Here is a 17,478-nt window from a genome sequence, read left to right on the forward strand (position 1 = left end):
TGTGGAAGTGTATATACCAACACCACTGAGATGTTTTAAATGCCAAAGATTTGGTCATGGTACCAAGACTTGCAATCACAAGGTTATCTGTGTCCGTTGCAGCGGGGCGCATGAGAGCTCTGACTGCAATAATGAAATCAAGTGTGCTAACTGTCACGGACAGCACTTAGCATCATCCAAATCATGTCCTAGAAATCATCTAAAATCCTCAAAATTAAGTACACAAACAATATCTCTTTCAGTGAAGCAAGAAAATTAGTTTCCACTGTCACACAGTCTACTGCTTCTACTTACTCCGCTGCAGTTTCTTTAACTCAGCAAACTCAATTTTCACATGTTGTCACAAGACAATCAGTCTCATGTCAAACAGATTTGTCTTGGGTGACAGATAAGCAGATCAGCCTTGGTAACTTTATCTCATCTCCAACTTTGCAGAAATGTTCATCAGCCTCTCAGACGGACGATCTCCCTGAACCGCTATCTGTCCATACGCTTCATTCTACAAGTGACCAAGAAAATGAGAAAAGTCAACTATCAAGAAATAAAAAGAAACATTCAAAGAAAAAGGGTAAAACGCTAATGCATTTGGAGCTGCCTTCCACTTTGGAAACCCCTGTGACGGTTCATAACTCATTTGAACCGCTTGAGATGGATATCACTTCCTCGCACTGTATCGTGCCTGGGAGTGGTCCTTCTACATGTCCTAGATCCCCAGTTCAGCCCCCATGAGTGGCTCAAATCTCATTCAGTGGAATTGCAGAGGACTCAGGAAAAATTTCAATGAGATGCAATTATTAGTCCAAGATATTCAGCCCATAGCAGTTTGTCCCCAAGAGACGTATCTTAAATCTACTGACGACTTTGCTTTAAGAAGATACAACTGTTACCATTCCTTCTCTCCACCCGGAGATAAGGCTTCAGGAGGATCTTCTATTTTGATTCGTCAGGATGCCATAAACAGCTCCATTCCTCTTAAGACAAATCTCCAAGCTGTTGCTGTACGGCTGACTATGCACATTGTATTTACTCTGTGTTCACTGTATATCCCTCCATCTACGACACTGCAACAATCTGATCTTCAACAGCTATACGATCAGCTTCCTAGGCCCTGTATTATCATGGGGGACCTGAATGGACACAACCCTCTTTGGGGAAGTATAACTACAAACACCAAAGGGAGAATACTCGAGGAATTCATAAATGACAATAATCTGTGCATATTTAATGACGATTCAGACACGTACTTACATCCTGCCACTGGAACGTATTCAGCACTGGACGTTTCTCTTACAGATGCGAACTTATTAACTGAATTTGAATGGTCCGTTCATGACGACCTTTGTGGCAGCGATCATTTTCCCACTGTTCTGACAGCGACCAGCCCACATGCTGCTTCATCGTCATCTAGGTGGAATTTTAAAAATGCAAACTGGCACCTGTATGAGGTATTGTGTTATTCAAATCTAACTCCTGACCATTTTAATAATACCGAAGATCCAATTCAGTTATTTTCAGATAAGCTCAATGCCATAGCTGATCACACAATACCTAAGTCCTCTGCAAATCCTCACATTCGTAAACCATGGTTTACCAATGAATGTAAACAAGCCAGAAAGTGTAGGAAGAAAGCTGAAAAATACTTTCGTCGACATCCCACAGTCCATAATTTAGACAAAGTAAAACTTTCAAATGCCAAGGCTCGACGTGCATTCAAACAAAATAAACGTCAGTCTTGGCACAACTATGTTTCCAAAATCAGTTCTCGTACACCGATTTCAAAAGTGTGGAATATGATTCAACGTATCAAGGGTAAAGGCTCGAAATCTTCTGTTCATCATCTCAAGAATGGTGACTCTTTATTGACAGGAACGGCTGACATTGCCAACAAACTTGGTGAAACACTATCTAAGCATTCCTTTTCAACCAACTATGTCCCTGAGTTTCAGACATACCAGAAACAACAAGAAAAGAAAAGAATTAATTTTAACTCAGACAATGGTGAGGATTACAACGAACTATTTTCACTGCATGAGCTACATACTGCCCTTGAGCAAGCTCATGATACAGCAACAGGAGATGATAATATTCACTATCAGCTCTTGAAGCATTTATGGGAATCATGTTGGGAAACACTTCTACACATTTTTGATACTATATGGACTTTGGGGAATTTCCCATCTTCGTGGCGTAATGCCATTGTCATCCCTATACCAAAACCTGGTCGGGATCACTCTGATCCGTCGAATTACAGACCCATTTCTTTAACGAGCTGTGTCTGTAAAACCATGGAACGAATGGTAAACAATCGTTTAATTTGGTATCTTGAAACCAACAATCTTATTACAAATATTCAATGTGGTTTCAGGAAAAATCGAAGTACCATTGATCATTTGGTACGTTTAGAATCCTTTGTCAAAAATGCTATCGTCAATAAACAACATGCTGTATCAATTTTCTTTGATCTCGAGAAAGCTTATGATACGACCTGGAAGCATGGTATTTTAAAGGATTTACAGGATTTGGGTTTGAGAGGCCGTTTGCCTCTTTTTATATCAGAGTTTTTAAAAGACCGGCAATTTCAAGTCCGAGTGGGTTCAACCCTGTCTGATCATTACCATCAGGATCAGGGTGTCCCTCAAGGTAGTATTTTGTCTGTTACGTTATTTAGTATTAAGATCAACAGTTTATCCAAGGTTTTAAATGATTCCATTGATGGATCATTATTTGTGGATGATTTTAATATTTCTTGTCGTGGGAAAAATATGCACACTATTGAGAGACAACTGCAGTTATGTCTCAACAGAATAAATAAATGGTGTCTTGAAAACGGCTTTAAATTTTCTAAATCCAAAACTAATTGCATACACGTTTGTAGAAAATATAACCCACATAAGGACCCTGAACTATTTTTAAATGGCACTCCCATCAAAGTTGTAACGGAGACCAAGTTTTTGGGTTTAATTTTCGATTCTCATTTAACGTTCTTACCACACATTAAATCCCTTAAAGCTAAATGCCTGAAGGCACTAGACTTGTTAAAGGTTGTTTCTAATTCAAAATGGGGAGGGGATCAAACGACCCTCCTTCACTTATATAGATCGTTGGTACGATCGAAACTTGATTATGGCTCGATCGTCTATGGTGGAGCCTGTCAGAGCAACCTAAAATTACTTGATTCCGTCCACCACCAGGGCCTAAGACTTTGTCTTGGGTCTTTTCGAACTTCTCCTGTTGACAGTCTGTACGTTGAGGCCGATGAACCTTCTCTTAACCACCGCCGTATAAAGCTCTCTTTACAATATATAACCAAATTATTTTCTACTGAGTCAAATCCTGCATTTGACTGTGTCTTTAACCCTCTTTATGAGGATTTGTATAACAAAAAGTCTTCTCTTGTCCCGCCTCTTGGGCTCAGAATTAAGCCATTTATTGCTGCTGCTGGTATTGAGCTGGACAATATAGCTCCTTCCCGACTTCTTTCTTCTCCTCCATGGCAGTTGGTGAGACCACAAGTCGACCTAACATTGACCTCATTTAAAAAATCAGAAACCAATGGCTTACAACATAAACAAGAATATTATCAACTTGAAAAAAAATATGCCAATTACAAATTCATATTTACAGATGGATCCAAGGACGGTGGCACAGTGGCTTGTGCCACTGTCATTGGCTCCAGGACAATATCTTCTAGAATACCAGATAAAAGCTCTATTTTTACTGCAGAAGCAAACGCGATATTAACGGCTCTTAAGTATATTCAACGACATCCTAAACATAAACAGTATATAATCTATTCTGATTCTCTTTCTTGCCTTCAGGCTATAAAAAATGTGTCTTGTAAACATCCACTTTTAATTGAGATTATTGAATTGTATAATGATCTTGCTACTGGCCAATGCAACATCGTCTTTTGTTGGTTGCCCAGCCACGTGGGCATTTCTGGAAATACAATGGCCGATCTTGCTGCCAAGGCAGCACTCAACAAATCTATTACACCTCTTCTTATCCCTTACTCTGATTTCAAAGCTTGCATTAGAACTTACATCCGTGATCTGATGCAGAAGAAGTGGGACACCCAAGTGGGAAGAAATAAATTACACGCCATAAAACCGTATATTGGATATACCCACTTGGGTTGTCAGTCGAGATTTGAAGAGGCCATCATGTGACGATGTCGTATTGGCCATACAAGATATACCCATGTGTACCTGTTGAAAGGTGAGGATCCTCCGTTTTCTATCCCTTGTGATGAGAGAGTTACAGTCAAGCATATCCTGCTTGACCGTGTTGAATTCTCCATCACAAGGGATAAATATTTCAATGTGAAAACACTTCATGATCTTTTTAGCACAGTTAATTGTCCTTTAATCATTGTTTTTTTAAAAGAAATAGATTTTCTTGTTGAATTTTGATTAATATGTTCTGTATATAGTTGTATTTTAATGCTTGGTAGTTTATGTTAGTAACTTTGATTGTTTGTGGCTGTACCCTCGAAGGGGGTTGAAGTAGTGTAAAATTATTGTCCCCCGGAGAAGGTACGTAAGTCCCGATACTTTCATTGTCAGTTTAAATTTACCAATAGTTTTTAATCGTAGTATATTTGTTATTTTAATGTATGGCTAGCATTGTCCAAATTGCTAATGGCTGAAGGGATGGTGTAAATCCAGCTACGGTCCATGCAGGAAGCTGAGGTACTGTGAGTCCCCATGGTCCCTAGTGTGGTGATCTACCTTCAGTTGTTGGCAATCTATAGCCCAATTTTACATTGTGATGTCCAAATTGGTTTGTATTGTTCTATTATTTTTTAGATTTCGACGCTAGTTTTATATTCTCAATGTGATAATCTAGTCATTTTACTGTCCTTCGTTGACAGGTTTTTACTATATGCACGTCTTCATTTCAATATGTAACATGTTCACGTCACAATATGGCTGCAATATTGCCGATGTGACGTTAAATATTAACTCACTCACTCACTCACTCACTCAAGAAACACACATTACTCACTGTTGTTGAGTCGGGTCACACCGCCGCAGCTGAGATCCCAGTGTTGCACTTGACAGTTGAATACCAGCCTTACCCCACCCAAGTGTGTTTCAGTGACATTGAATGTTATTGGTGAAAGACCCTGGTCACCAGCATGTAGTAATTGCGAGACATCACCTGTCTGCAGTGTGAAGTTTGAATCTGCTGAACAGTAGGAGCCTTGAATATCGTAATACGCAGTAATGTCCACGGTCAGTGACACTTCCTCGTGCAGGGTTAGAATATCTGTGTCTTTGTCACTGGTGATGTTGCATTCTGTTTTCTTGGGGGCTGTTAAATGAAAAGGGCTAAACTAAGAAGCCAGGGTAGTATAATATTGGCGTAAAGTATATGTTGCTATAATGATGTAAACATTAAATCAAATATTATGGAAATTTACAACCCATCAATCAAAATATTAGTCTCACTTAGAGCTCTCTCTAAGATACACGATTGAAACATGTAGGTGAAGATCCGAGTTGTGTTATTATTTCGGAAACTACTTCTTATATAGTATTTTTTATATATACCATTTTGAATATGACAGGTACTGAAGATGTGACGCTCGCTAGGAACAAAAGTAACAGTACACCTAAAGCTCATTCTCCAAAAAATACGTCATTGTGAAGCGTCTGACGTCGTTAAAGCCGTCGATAGAGATAATCCCACAGATGTTTGATTGGGTTTAAAATCTGTGGATACAGAGAATCATAGAAGCACTGTTATATTCTGACTGGTGAAGAAGTTCATTGTGATGCGTACTGTATGGGGTGTGGCGTTATCCGGCTGAAGATTTTTATCTGGGGGTCGAAAACTCGAATTTCATTTCTGTAATGAATAGCGGTGAGATTCCCCTCTATATGGACTTAGTCAGTTCGTGGGTTATAAGAAATGTTCGCCCACATCGATGCACTTCTCCATCCAAATCTGTCAGCCTACGTATTTATGATTATTGTCTTTACCAAGTGATGTGTTTTGGTGACTGATTACTTATTTATACATGTAATCAATATAATTTGCTGTCATAATATTTTTATAGTTTGACTTGGATTAAAGTGCGTTGAAAAATTACCATCTACCCGTGCGTTTCCTTTTTGAGAGAGTAAACTACTGAAACCTTTCAGTTACTGATTCTTTCAATAAGTCTCCCCAAATCACAAACTTTGTAAGCTTTATTGTTAATCTCTACTTCTATAGTCCACATGATCTAGGAATATAAGCTATGAGCTATTGGCTAGGAAAATATGCGACTGTGATTCCAGATAGAATACATAAAAAATTCATTACCGAAAGCAGAAAGCTCATCCTGAGCAATAACGCTCTTCATTTTGATGGTTCCCATTACAAACAAGTAAAAGGTACTGCACAAATATGGCTCCTTCCTATTCATCGGGCTACATCGGACAGACGGGAGATTCCCGGCGTTCAGGAGTGAGACTTTATATCTCAGTGACGACATAGTTTAGCAATATCGTTACACACAAAGTGTGGTCTCTAAAGTTACTCTTATGATGATCACATCAACAGTGTGAAACCGGTCGAATTTGATTAAATTATGTGTGTGCTAAGGATCTTCAGAGTGTATATAATTTCTCCACTAATTTGGGGAAATCAACTGCAAACTTTATTAATATGAACTGCATGAGGACGATGCATCAAATGTCTAAAACGCATGTGCAGATATCGTGCATGTAAAAGCTGCGCTTTGATGTCAAGTTGCATTGAAAAATTTCCAATTTTAACTCATTTTCATCATTTACTGAACTCATCACAGTTATCTTTTCAACATCCGGAATTTGTTTTACAATACATCTGTTCATGTTTAAACAATACCTTTAAACATAATAGAAATATTTTTCAATCTACTTTAGAACAGTTGACTGAAGTAAGAGGCTAATAAGTCTATAATTTTGATGAGTGCCATATTATTTTAAAACGATATTCTATTTTATATATCACATTTGGAAGCTACATCAACAACAGATTATATACTCTTTGTATCTGCTTCATTTGGATGCGTGAAAACTAACCGAATTTAGTCACACCAGCACACTCTATACTCCACTGACTGCTGTCACATCTAAACACCAGTGCTACTTTGCCCAGAAATGAGTCGGTCACATTTAGTGTTACTAATGAGGTGTTATCCGTGACACGTGGTACAGAGTCAGCTTCCATCAGCAGGGTAGTCACATTTCCGGTCTGGAGGGAGATGCTGTGGGCGGTGGAGCAGTAGTAGTCTCGTACGTCCACCGTAAGGGACAGATCCTGGTACTGGACAAGTGAGTTTGTGTCCTGCTTACTGGTGATGCTACACGTTGGTGTCTCTGAAAAGTCAGTGAGAGAGCGATGTGAGGAGAGAAGGAAGAAGAACATAGTTTGAATTAATGAAAGTTGAGAAAACAAATCAAATCTTTCATTGACATTTCTCACCGACGATGTATAGGAGATGTGCATTCAGAAGTGTTTAAACATATGCTTAGCAAACCCATGCTCCAACCTTCGCTTGTTCAGTTGCGTCGATGCAACAGACAACAGTATTTATGTTAAAAGAAAGCTAGCTTTTAGATTCTAGTTTGGGAAAGACAGGTCAGTGATTTACACAAGTAGCGTCATCAATCAAGATATGTCGGATAGTGTCGGGTACGACACAGAGTTTAACGACTGACTGAGTTAATATTTAACGTCACATCGGCAATATCTCAGCCATATCGTGACAAGAACATTCAACAATGAAAAAGAGCATATAGACATTGTAAAAACCCGTCAACGAAGGACAGTAAAATAACTAGAATATCACAATTTCAATTAAAACTAGCATGGAAAGGTAGATCACCACACTAGGAACCATGGGGACTTACAGTACCTTTGCTACCTGCATGGTCTCTAGTTGGATTTAAACCATCCCTTCAGCTGCTGGCGAAAAATGCTTGACCGTGACTCTTTCATCACAAGGGATACAAAACGGAGGATCCTCCCCTTTCAAAAGGTACACATGAGTATATCTAGTGTGGCCAATACGACATCGTCGTAAAATAACATCTTCAAATCTGGACTGACAACCCAAGTGGGTATAACCAATGTAAGGTTTTATCTCACGTAATTTATTTATACCCACTTGGTACCCACTTCTTCTGCATCAGATCACGGATATAAGATCTAATGGTGGCTTTGTAATCACTATAAGGAACAAGAAGTGGTGTCACAGATTTGTTGAGTGCTACTTTAGCAGCAAGGTCAGCCAGTGTGTTACCATTTTTTAAATGATGTTAATGTTAGGTCAACTTGTGGCCTAACCAATTGCCAAGGAGGAGAAGAAAGAAGACGGGAAGGCGATATACTTTCCAACTCAATACCGGCAGAAGAAATAAATGGTTTAATTCTGAGCCCAAGAGGTGGAACAAGAGAAGACTTTTTGTTATACAAATCCTCATAAAGGGGATTGAACACACAGTTATAGGCAGGGTTAGATTCATTAGAATATAATTTAGTAATGTATTGTAAATACACTTTTATACGACGTTGATTAAGAGATGGTTCATCGGCCTCAACGAAGAGACTATCAATAGGTGAAGTTCTGAAAGACCCAAGACAAAGTCTTAAGCCTTGATGGTGGACAGAATCAAGGAGTTTAAGGTTGCTTTTGCAGGCTCCACCATATACGATGGAGCCATAATCGAGTTTCGAACGTACGAGTGATCGATATAGGTGTAAGAGGGTTGCTTGATCCCCTCCCCACTTTGAGTTGGAAACAACTTTCAACAAGTCAAGAGCCTTCAGGCAGAAATGAGGCAGAAATGTTAAATGGGAGTCAAAGATTAGGCCCAAGAACTTGGCCTCCTTTACAACTTTGATTGGAGTGCCATCTAGAGATAGTTCTGGGTCCTTATGTGGTTTATATTTTCTGCAAAAATGTATACAATTAGTTTTGGATTTAGAAAATTTAAAGCCGTTTTCAAGACACAATTTATTTATTTTGTTTAAACAAAACTGCATTTGCCGTTCAATAGTATGCATATTTTTACCACGACAAGAAATATTAAAATCGTCCACAAATAACGATCCCTCAATTGAATCGTTTAAACATTTGACAAACGATTTATCTTTATACTAAAAAGTGTGACAGACAAAATACTACCTTGTGGAACACCCTGATCCTGATTGTATTGATCAGACAGGGTAGAACCCACTCGAACTTGAAACTGTCTGTTATTTAAAAAGTTGGGAATAAATTGAGGCAAACGACCTCGCAAGCCGAAGTCATGTAAGTCTCTTAAAATACCATATTTCCAGGTTGTGTCATATGCTTTTTCGAGATAAAAAAAATAGACACAGCATGTTGTTTATTAATTAGTGCATTTTCAACAAATGATTCTAAACGCACTAAGTGATCGACAGTACTTCTATTTTTACGGAAACCACACTGTATATCAGTTATAAGGTTATTTGTTTCCGAGTACTAAACAAGTCGATTATTTATCATGCGTTCCATGGTCTTGCAAACACAGCTAGTTAACGAAATCGGCCGATAATTGGATGGATCAGTATGATCACGTCCAGGTTTAGGTATTGGTACTACTATAGCGTCAGGCAATGATGAAGGAAAGTTACCTGATGTCCAAATATCATCAAAAATATTTAGGAGAGTTTCCAGACAGGATTCTGGTAAATGTTTCAGGAGTTGATAATGTATGTTGTCAGCTCCTTTAGCAGTGTCATGAGCTTGATCAAGAGCAGTATGGAGTTCATGAATAGAAAACGTTTCATTATAATCTTCCCCATTATCAGAATTGAAATTAATGGTTTTCTTTTCTTTTTGTTTTTGACATTGCTGGAATTGTGGTACATAATTTGAAGAGGAAGAGTGTTTAGCAAGGGTTTCACCTAATTTATTAGCAATATCTGATTTATCAGTAAGCAATTGATCTCCATGTTTAAGATGATGGACAGTAGATTTAGTACCTTTACCTTTGATTTAGATACCTTGGACATGGGTGTCCGAGAATTTATTTTGGATGCATAATTTTGCCAAGATTGGCGTTTGTTTTGTTAAAAGTACGTCGTGCTTTAGCATTTAAAGGCACCCGTGGCGAGCCACCTCCTCGTGGTGGGTGCTGGATAACGCTAAGAGCTCGCCAACACCCCCCTAGTGGACCCGGGGGAATATTTGGTCCACCAGCCTGTTGGCCGTGGGTTGCGCCCCTGTGTCGGTGGAGGACGGGATCGAGGTGGTTGAGGGTACCAGGGGCCTGTGACCGTGATCCTGTTGCCCAACACACCACTTCGGCCCTTACTTCACCTAGACGGGTGGTAGAATCGACCCGATTCTATGAATCGGCTGGTCACGCCGTGCCCTGAGCGTGGACGCATTTAACTTTGTTACCATTGACTATTACGTTATTTCTTGATCTGTTCTAATATACACTATCATGTTAGAACTAATTCTGCCTAAAGTCCTATGCCAGAAGGCGGTGGCTTATGGGCCAATCTGGCATTATTGACCTCCAGGTTCTCTTTGTCTTCGGGTAAATGTCTAGGGCAGAACCAGCCTTTCTTTTACTCTTGTTTGACTATGGCAGCTACCTGTGTCTCTTTTGCTGGAGTATAGCATCCCCGTAACCCTAGTGTTTGTAGTCGGCTTCCATTTCAGCACTGTCCTTGTTGACACTCCATGGTGGGTGGGGAGCGGGGATGTTGAACGATTTTCCTTATCATGGCAACCTTACCCACCACTGGTTCTAGATCGAAAAATAAAAGAAGACATTTAGATACAGATAACATTTCTTCTGAAGATGAAAGTGCCTCTCAAAGTAATATCGACTCACGGCCACGGTTTCTGGTGGTTAATGGAGTTGATGGAGCACCTCTCAAGGTTAACCCTTTTGTTGTGTCCAAGGCTGTTGAAGGGATTTGTGGAGATGTCAAGAATGTAACGCGTCTCAGAAATGGGTCTCTGCTTGTCGAATGTTCACGGCGTCAACAGTCAATTAATCTCCTCAAAGCTGATCATTTTGGGACTACTGAAATCACAGTCACTGTTCACAAATATCTAAATTCATGTAGGGGTGTCATCCGTGATCGTGCCAGATGTCTTTCTGATATGTCCGAGGATGAGATAGCATCAGAGCTCAAATCTCAAGGAGTCACGTCTGTGAAAAGATTCACCAGGAAAGATCAGGACAGAACTGTTCCAACGACCACTTATCTTCTCACGTTTGCACTTCCCACAGTACCATCATCAATTAAGGCTGGTTGTTTCAACATCGGAGTCGATGTATACATACCAAATCCACTCCGATGTTATAATTGTCAGAAGTTTGGGCATGGGGCCAGGTCGTGTACTAAGTCCCGAACTTGCTCCCGTTGCAGTAAAGATCATGAAGGCACTACCTGTACAGATGCCATTAGGCGTGCTAACTGCCACGGTGAGCACTTCTCTTCATCAAAATCCTGTCCAGTCTATCAGAAACAATCACAAATACTCAGACTCAAGTATACCAATAATATTTCTTTTTCTGAAGCAGATAAACTATTGACTCAGCAAACTCCTACTCCTCCCTCCACAATCTCGTACTCTGCTGCCATTTCCTCTACAAAATGCACTTTGGACAGAGCATGTCAGACTGACATCTGCTGGGTCACAGACAAACGATCACTGACTCCAATTGCTAAACAAGTTAACAAATCTACCACGTCTGTATCACAGACTGACATTAATAGCGAACATCAGACTGCATCTAAACCAGGGCTTGGATCTGAAACTGATACAGCAAAGGTATCACAACAAACTGTAAAACTGACAAGCAAAGAAAGGAAACAATTGAAGAAGAAAGAGTGAAGGACCCTCCAACATATAGAGGTGCCTTCCCCCTTAACATTCCCTGTAGTGGTTCATAACAGCTTTGAACCTTTAGACATGGAAGTCAGTCCATCTCCACTAATCCAACGGAGAGGATCTTCCTCAGTACCAATATCTCCAGTTCAACCTCCATGAACTGTTCTTTCAATATTCTTCAGTGGAACTGTAGAGGCCTTAGAACCAATTTCAACGACTTACAATTATTAATTCAAGATTTCAAACCAACAGCATTATGTTTGCAAGAAACCTATCTCAAATCCACGGATACAGTTGATATCAGACAGTATGATTCCTACAACTGTTTCTCACCTCCAGGAGATAAAGCTACCGGAGGATCTTCAATTTTAGTGAACCATAGCACTATCAACAGTCATGTTTCTCTCAAGACCCCTCTTCAGGCAGTTGCAGTCCGTGTAACTCTACATATTGTTGTTACCTTGTGTTCCTTTTATGTTCCGCCATCATCGTCTCTACAGCAATCTGATCTTCAGATGCTTTATGACCAACTCCCAAAACCTTGTATTATCATGGGAGACTTCAATGGTCATAACCCACTTTGGGGCAGTAGTAACACCAACGGGAAAGGAAAGATTCTTGAGGATTTCTTCACAAATGCTGATTTATGTATTTTTAATGATGATTCTCACACATATCTGCATCCTGCGACTGGTTCATACTCCAGTCTTGATTTATCTGTTGCTGATTCCTGTTTATACAATGAATTTGAATGGTCAATCCACGATGATCTTTGTGGAAGTGACCATTTTCCCACTATACTTTCAGCCATAAACCCCAGTGATGCTGCACCGTCGTCTAGATGGAACTTTAACAAGGCAGATTGGTCTTTTTTCGAGACCTTATGTACAAGCAGATTAAAACCAGAATTCTTTCTCAATGTGTCTGATCCTATACAGATGTTTTCTGATGAATTAAACATGATTGCTGATGAATGTATTCCCAAGTCCTCTATGGTTCCACACGTTCGGAAGCCATGGTTTACTATTGATTGCAAACAAGCTAGAAGAGCTAGGAAAAAGGCAGAAAAATATTTCCGTCGGCATCCCACCGTCCACAACTTAAATGAGTTTAAAATTTCAAAGGGTCGTCGTACATTTAAACAAAGTAAACGACAGTCATGGCGAGATTATGTTTCTAAAATTAACTCACGAACGCCTATTTCTAAGGTATGGAATATGGTGAAGAAGATAAAAGGTAAAGGTTCCAAAAGGAGCGTGCACCATCTTAAGGAGGGTGACACTCTTTTAACGGAAAAAGCTGATATTGCTAATAAACTAGGTGAAACGTTAGCTAAACATTCCTCCTCATCCAATTATTCACCTACTTTTCAGAAATTTAAAAACCATCAAGAAAAAAAGAATATTAATTTTAATTCAGATAATGGGGAAGATTATAATGAACTATTTTCTATTCATGAGCTCAATGCTGCTCTTGGGCAAGCTCATGACACTGCTTCAGGACCCGATAATATTCATTATCAGCTCCTTAAGCATCTCCCTGAATCGTGTTTAGAAACATTATTGAATGTCTTTGACAGTATCTGGACATCTGACAATTTCCCATAATCATTCCTATTCCTAAACCTGGCCGGGATCATACCGATCCATCTAATTACAGACCAATTTCTTTAACTAGCTGTGTTTGCAAGACAATGGAACGTATGGTTAATAATCGTCTAGTCTGGTACCTGGAAACCAACAACCTCATCACTGACATTCAATGTGGTTTCCGGAAAAATCGTAGTACGATCGATCATTTGGTACGTTTAGAATCTTTCATCAAACATTCCATGCTAAATAAACAACATACTGTATCAATATTTTTCGATCTTGAAAAGGCATATGATACTACATGGAAGTATGGCATTTTGAAAGATCTCCATGATTTTGGTTAAAGGGGTCGTTTACCCCTTTTCATATCAATTTTCACAATTTTTAGAAGATAGACAATTTCAAGTTCGAGTGGGGTCTACCCTGTCTGATCATTACAATCAGGATCAGGGTGTCCCACAAGGCAGTATTTTGTCCGTCACATTGTTTAGTGTTAAGATCAATAGTTTGTCAAAGGTTTTAAACGATTCACTTGATGGATCTCTTTTTGTGGATGATTTTAATATTTCTTGTCGTGGAAAACACATGCGTACTATTGAACGGCAACTACAATTGTGTTTAAATAAAATTGATAAATGGTGTCTCGAAAACGGTTTTAGGTTTTCTAAATCAAAGACTAATTGTATACATTTTTGTAGAAAATATAAACCGCATAAAGATCCTGAACTGTTTCTAAGTGGATCTCCCATAAAAGTTGTCAAGGAGGCCAAATTCTTGGGATTAATTTTTGACTCACATTTAACGATTCTACCCCGTATCAAATCCATCAAAACTAAATGCCTGAAGGCACTTGACCTGTTGAAAGTCGTTTCAAATTGTAAGTGGGGAGGGGATCAAGCTACCCTCCTACAACTTTATCGATCATTGATCCGTTCGAAACTTGATTACGGTTCAATTGTATATGGTGGAGCCTGTAGGAGCAGCCTAACACTTTTGGATTCTGTTCACCACCAAGGTCTCAGACTTTGCCTTGGCTCCTTTCGAACATCACCTGTCGACAGCCTCTATGTCGAGGCTGATGAGCCATCTCTTACCCAACGCCGTGCCAAATTGACTTTACAGTATGTAACAAAATCATATTCTAACGAATCAAACCCTGCATATAACTGTGTATTTAATCCCTTGTATGAGGATTTGTACAGCAGGAAGTCTTCACTTGTTCCGCCTCTTGGTATCAGAGTGAAACCTTTCCTTTCTGCTGCTGACATTGAGCTAGAAAATATAGCTTCTTCCCGTTTACTTTCTTCTTTTCCTTGGCAATTGGTTAGGCCACAAGTTGATCTTACACTGACAACATTTAAAAAATCAGAGACTAATGAATCACAATATAAACAAGAATACCATCAATTAAAAAGTAAATACAATACCTATAAAGCCTTATTCACAGATGGATCCAAGGATGGTGGGGCAGTGGCTTGTGCCACAGTCATTGGGTCTAAGACAATCTCTTCCAGATTACCGGCTGACAGCTCTATTTTCACAGCAGAAGCAAACGCACTATTAACCGCTCTTAAATATATTGAAAGACACCCCAAACATAAACAATGTATAACCTATTCCGACTCCCTTTCTCGTCTTCAGGCGATTAAAAACATTTCTTGCAAACATCCACTTTTAATAGAAATAATTGAATAGTATAATGATCTTGCTACTGGCCAATACGACATTGTCTTTTGTTGGTTACCCAGCCATGTAGGAATTTCTGGGAACACAATGGCCGATCGTGCCGCCAAGGCAGCACTCAACAAATCTGTGACACCACTTCTCATTCCTTATTCTGACTACAAAGCTAGTATTAGATCTTACATCCGTGACCTTATCCAAAAGAGGTGGGACACCCAAGTAGGTATAAATAAAGTACATGAAATAAAACCCTATATTGGTTACACCTACTTGGGCTGTCAGTCCAGATTTCAAGAGGTCATATTACGACGATGCCGTATTCTCCATCACAAGGCAGAAATATTTCAATGTCAAAACCATCAAGGATCTTTTTAATAGTGTTAGTTCTCATTTACTTATTGCTTTTTTAAAGGAAATAGACCTGTTAAATGACTTGTAAATAGATAAATATTTTATGATTGGAAGTTGAATTAGCAACTAAGATTGTTAGTGGCTGTATCCTCGAAGGGGGTTGAAGTACCGTAAAATAATTATCCTCCTGATTGAATTTTGATTAATAACTGTTGTAGATAGATATATTTTAATGATTGGTAGTGTAATTTAGCAACTAGTATTGTTAGTGGCTGTATCCTCAAAGGGGGTTAAAGCATCGTAAAATTATTGTCCTCCTGAGAGGGTACATAAGTCCCCAGTCATTCACAGTCAATTTCAACTTTCCAATTTTTAATAGTAGCATATCTGTATTTATAATTATGGCTAGATGTATAAATATTTTCCTGTGATAGTCTAGTTACTTTACTGTCCTTCGTTGACAGATTTTTTTTAACCATTCTCTATTATGTATGACATGAATGGTTCTCGTCACGATATGGCTGAAATATTGCCGATGTGACGTTAAATGTTAACTCACTCAATTAGCATTTAAAATTTTAAATTTATTTAAATTATGCACCATAGGATGGCGACGGAAATAATGTTCTGCCTTTTTCCTTGCCTTCCTAGCTTGTCTGCACTCATCGTTGAACCATGGTTTTCTTATGTGTGGAACTACAGAGGAATTTGGTATACACTCATCAGCTATGGAATTCAGTTCCTCACAAAAACATTTAATAGCATCAGGAACGTCTATAAAACGTTCGGGATTAAGTTTTTCAGTACACAGTGTTTCATATAATGCCCAGTTAACATTTTTAAAATTCCGTCTTGATGATGGGGGAACATCAGATGGAGTTACAGCTTTTAATATAGTAGGAAAATGGTCACTTCCACACAGGTCCTCGTGGACTGACCATTCGAATTCATTTAATAGTTCTGAATTTGTCAATGACAAGTCGAGAGCAGAATACGTCCCTGTACCAGGGTGTAAATATGTGTTGGAACCATCATTATAAATACATGTCATTGTCAGAACAAACGTCCTCCAGCAATTTACCTCTCGTGTTTGTATTTACACTACCCCAGAGTGGGTTATGCCCATTTAAATCTCCCATTATAATACAGGGCTTCGGGAGCTTATCATATAGAGCTTGAAGATCAGTTTTGGCAAAAGCCGAAGATGGTGAAATATAAAGAGAGCATAGCGTAAACGCTACATGTAAAGTAATTCTCACTGCAACAGCCTGCATATTAGTATTAAGTGAAACAGGGCTTTGAATAACGTTTTGTTTGACTAGAATGGATGATCAGCCAGTGGCCCTATCACCCGAAGGTGAAAAACAATGATATGCATTAAATTGACGAAGGTCAAATGTATCTCTTTGTTTTAGATATGTCTCCTGGAGACATATCGCTGAAGGTGTGAAATCTTGGACTAATAGCCGTAATTCATGTAAATTTGTCCTCAGTCCTCTGCAGTTCCACTGTACAATATTATTGGAATAAACTATCTTTTGGGGGGATTTATTGGGGATCTACCCCGCACTCTTTTGGAGGGCGACAAGCTATGTGCCCTAGAATGGACGTTTTCAGAAACGTCCATGTCTTCAAGAGACCCATATTTATTGTACAATTGAATTTTATTTTGTGACCCCTTAGGAGCTCTGCTACTGTGTTGTTTTGAAGCATCAGGCTTTGGCTTCGGTTTACTTTTCACCGTTTGTTGACTAGCAGATGTTGATTGAGACTTTGAATGTGACTGAGATGATGATGATTTGTGATCAAAAGTCGACTTTGAGGTACTAGGGAGTGATTCCTCAGTCTGTGATTATATAGCAGGGTACAAAAGCTGTGGAGAATCGCAATTTACCCAAGTCAAGGTAGTTTGGCAGCCTGTGGATGATTTTGTTATTTTAGAGCGTGACTCCAGTGTTGTTTTTGCTACTGCAGCATAACGTTCTGGAAGAT

The 17,478-nt window shown here is 39.1% G+C and overlaps 1 protein-coding gene across 1 annotated transcript in view; it reads right to left on the bottom strand.

The window, feature by feature from the left end:
• The window catches only part of LOC137289521 (uncharacterized), an 82,622-nt gene that overhangs the window by 47,045 nt on the left and 18,099 nt on the right, over nt 1-17,478 (bottom strand). The window contains exons 3-4 of the mRNA XM_067820865.1: nt 7,056-7,352; nt 5,008-5,316 (exon numbers count right to left, since the gene is read on the bottom strand). Of these exons, the coding sequence (XP_067676966.1) occupies nt 5,008-5,316; nt 7,056-7,352 (606 nt within the window). The remainder of the gene's footprint in view (nt 1-5,007; nt 5,317-7,055; nt 7,353-17,478) is intronic.

Source organism: Haliotis asinina, chromosome 1 (assembly GCF_037392515.1).
Source record: "Haliotis asinina isolate JCU_RB_2024 chromosome 1, JCU_Hal_asi_v2, whole genome shotgun sequence".
Lineage (NCBI taxonomy): Eukaryota > Metazoa > Mollusca > Gastropoda > Lepetellida > Haliotidae > Haliotis > Haliotis asinina.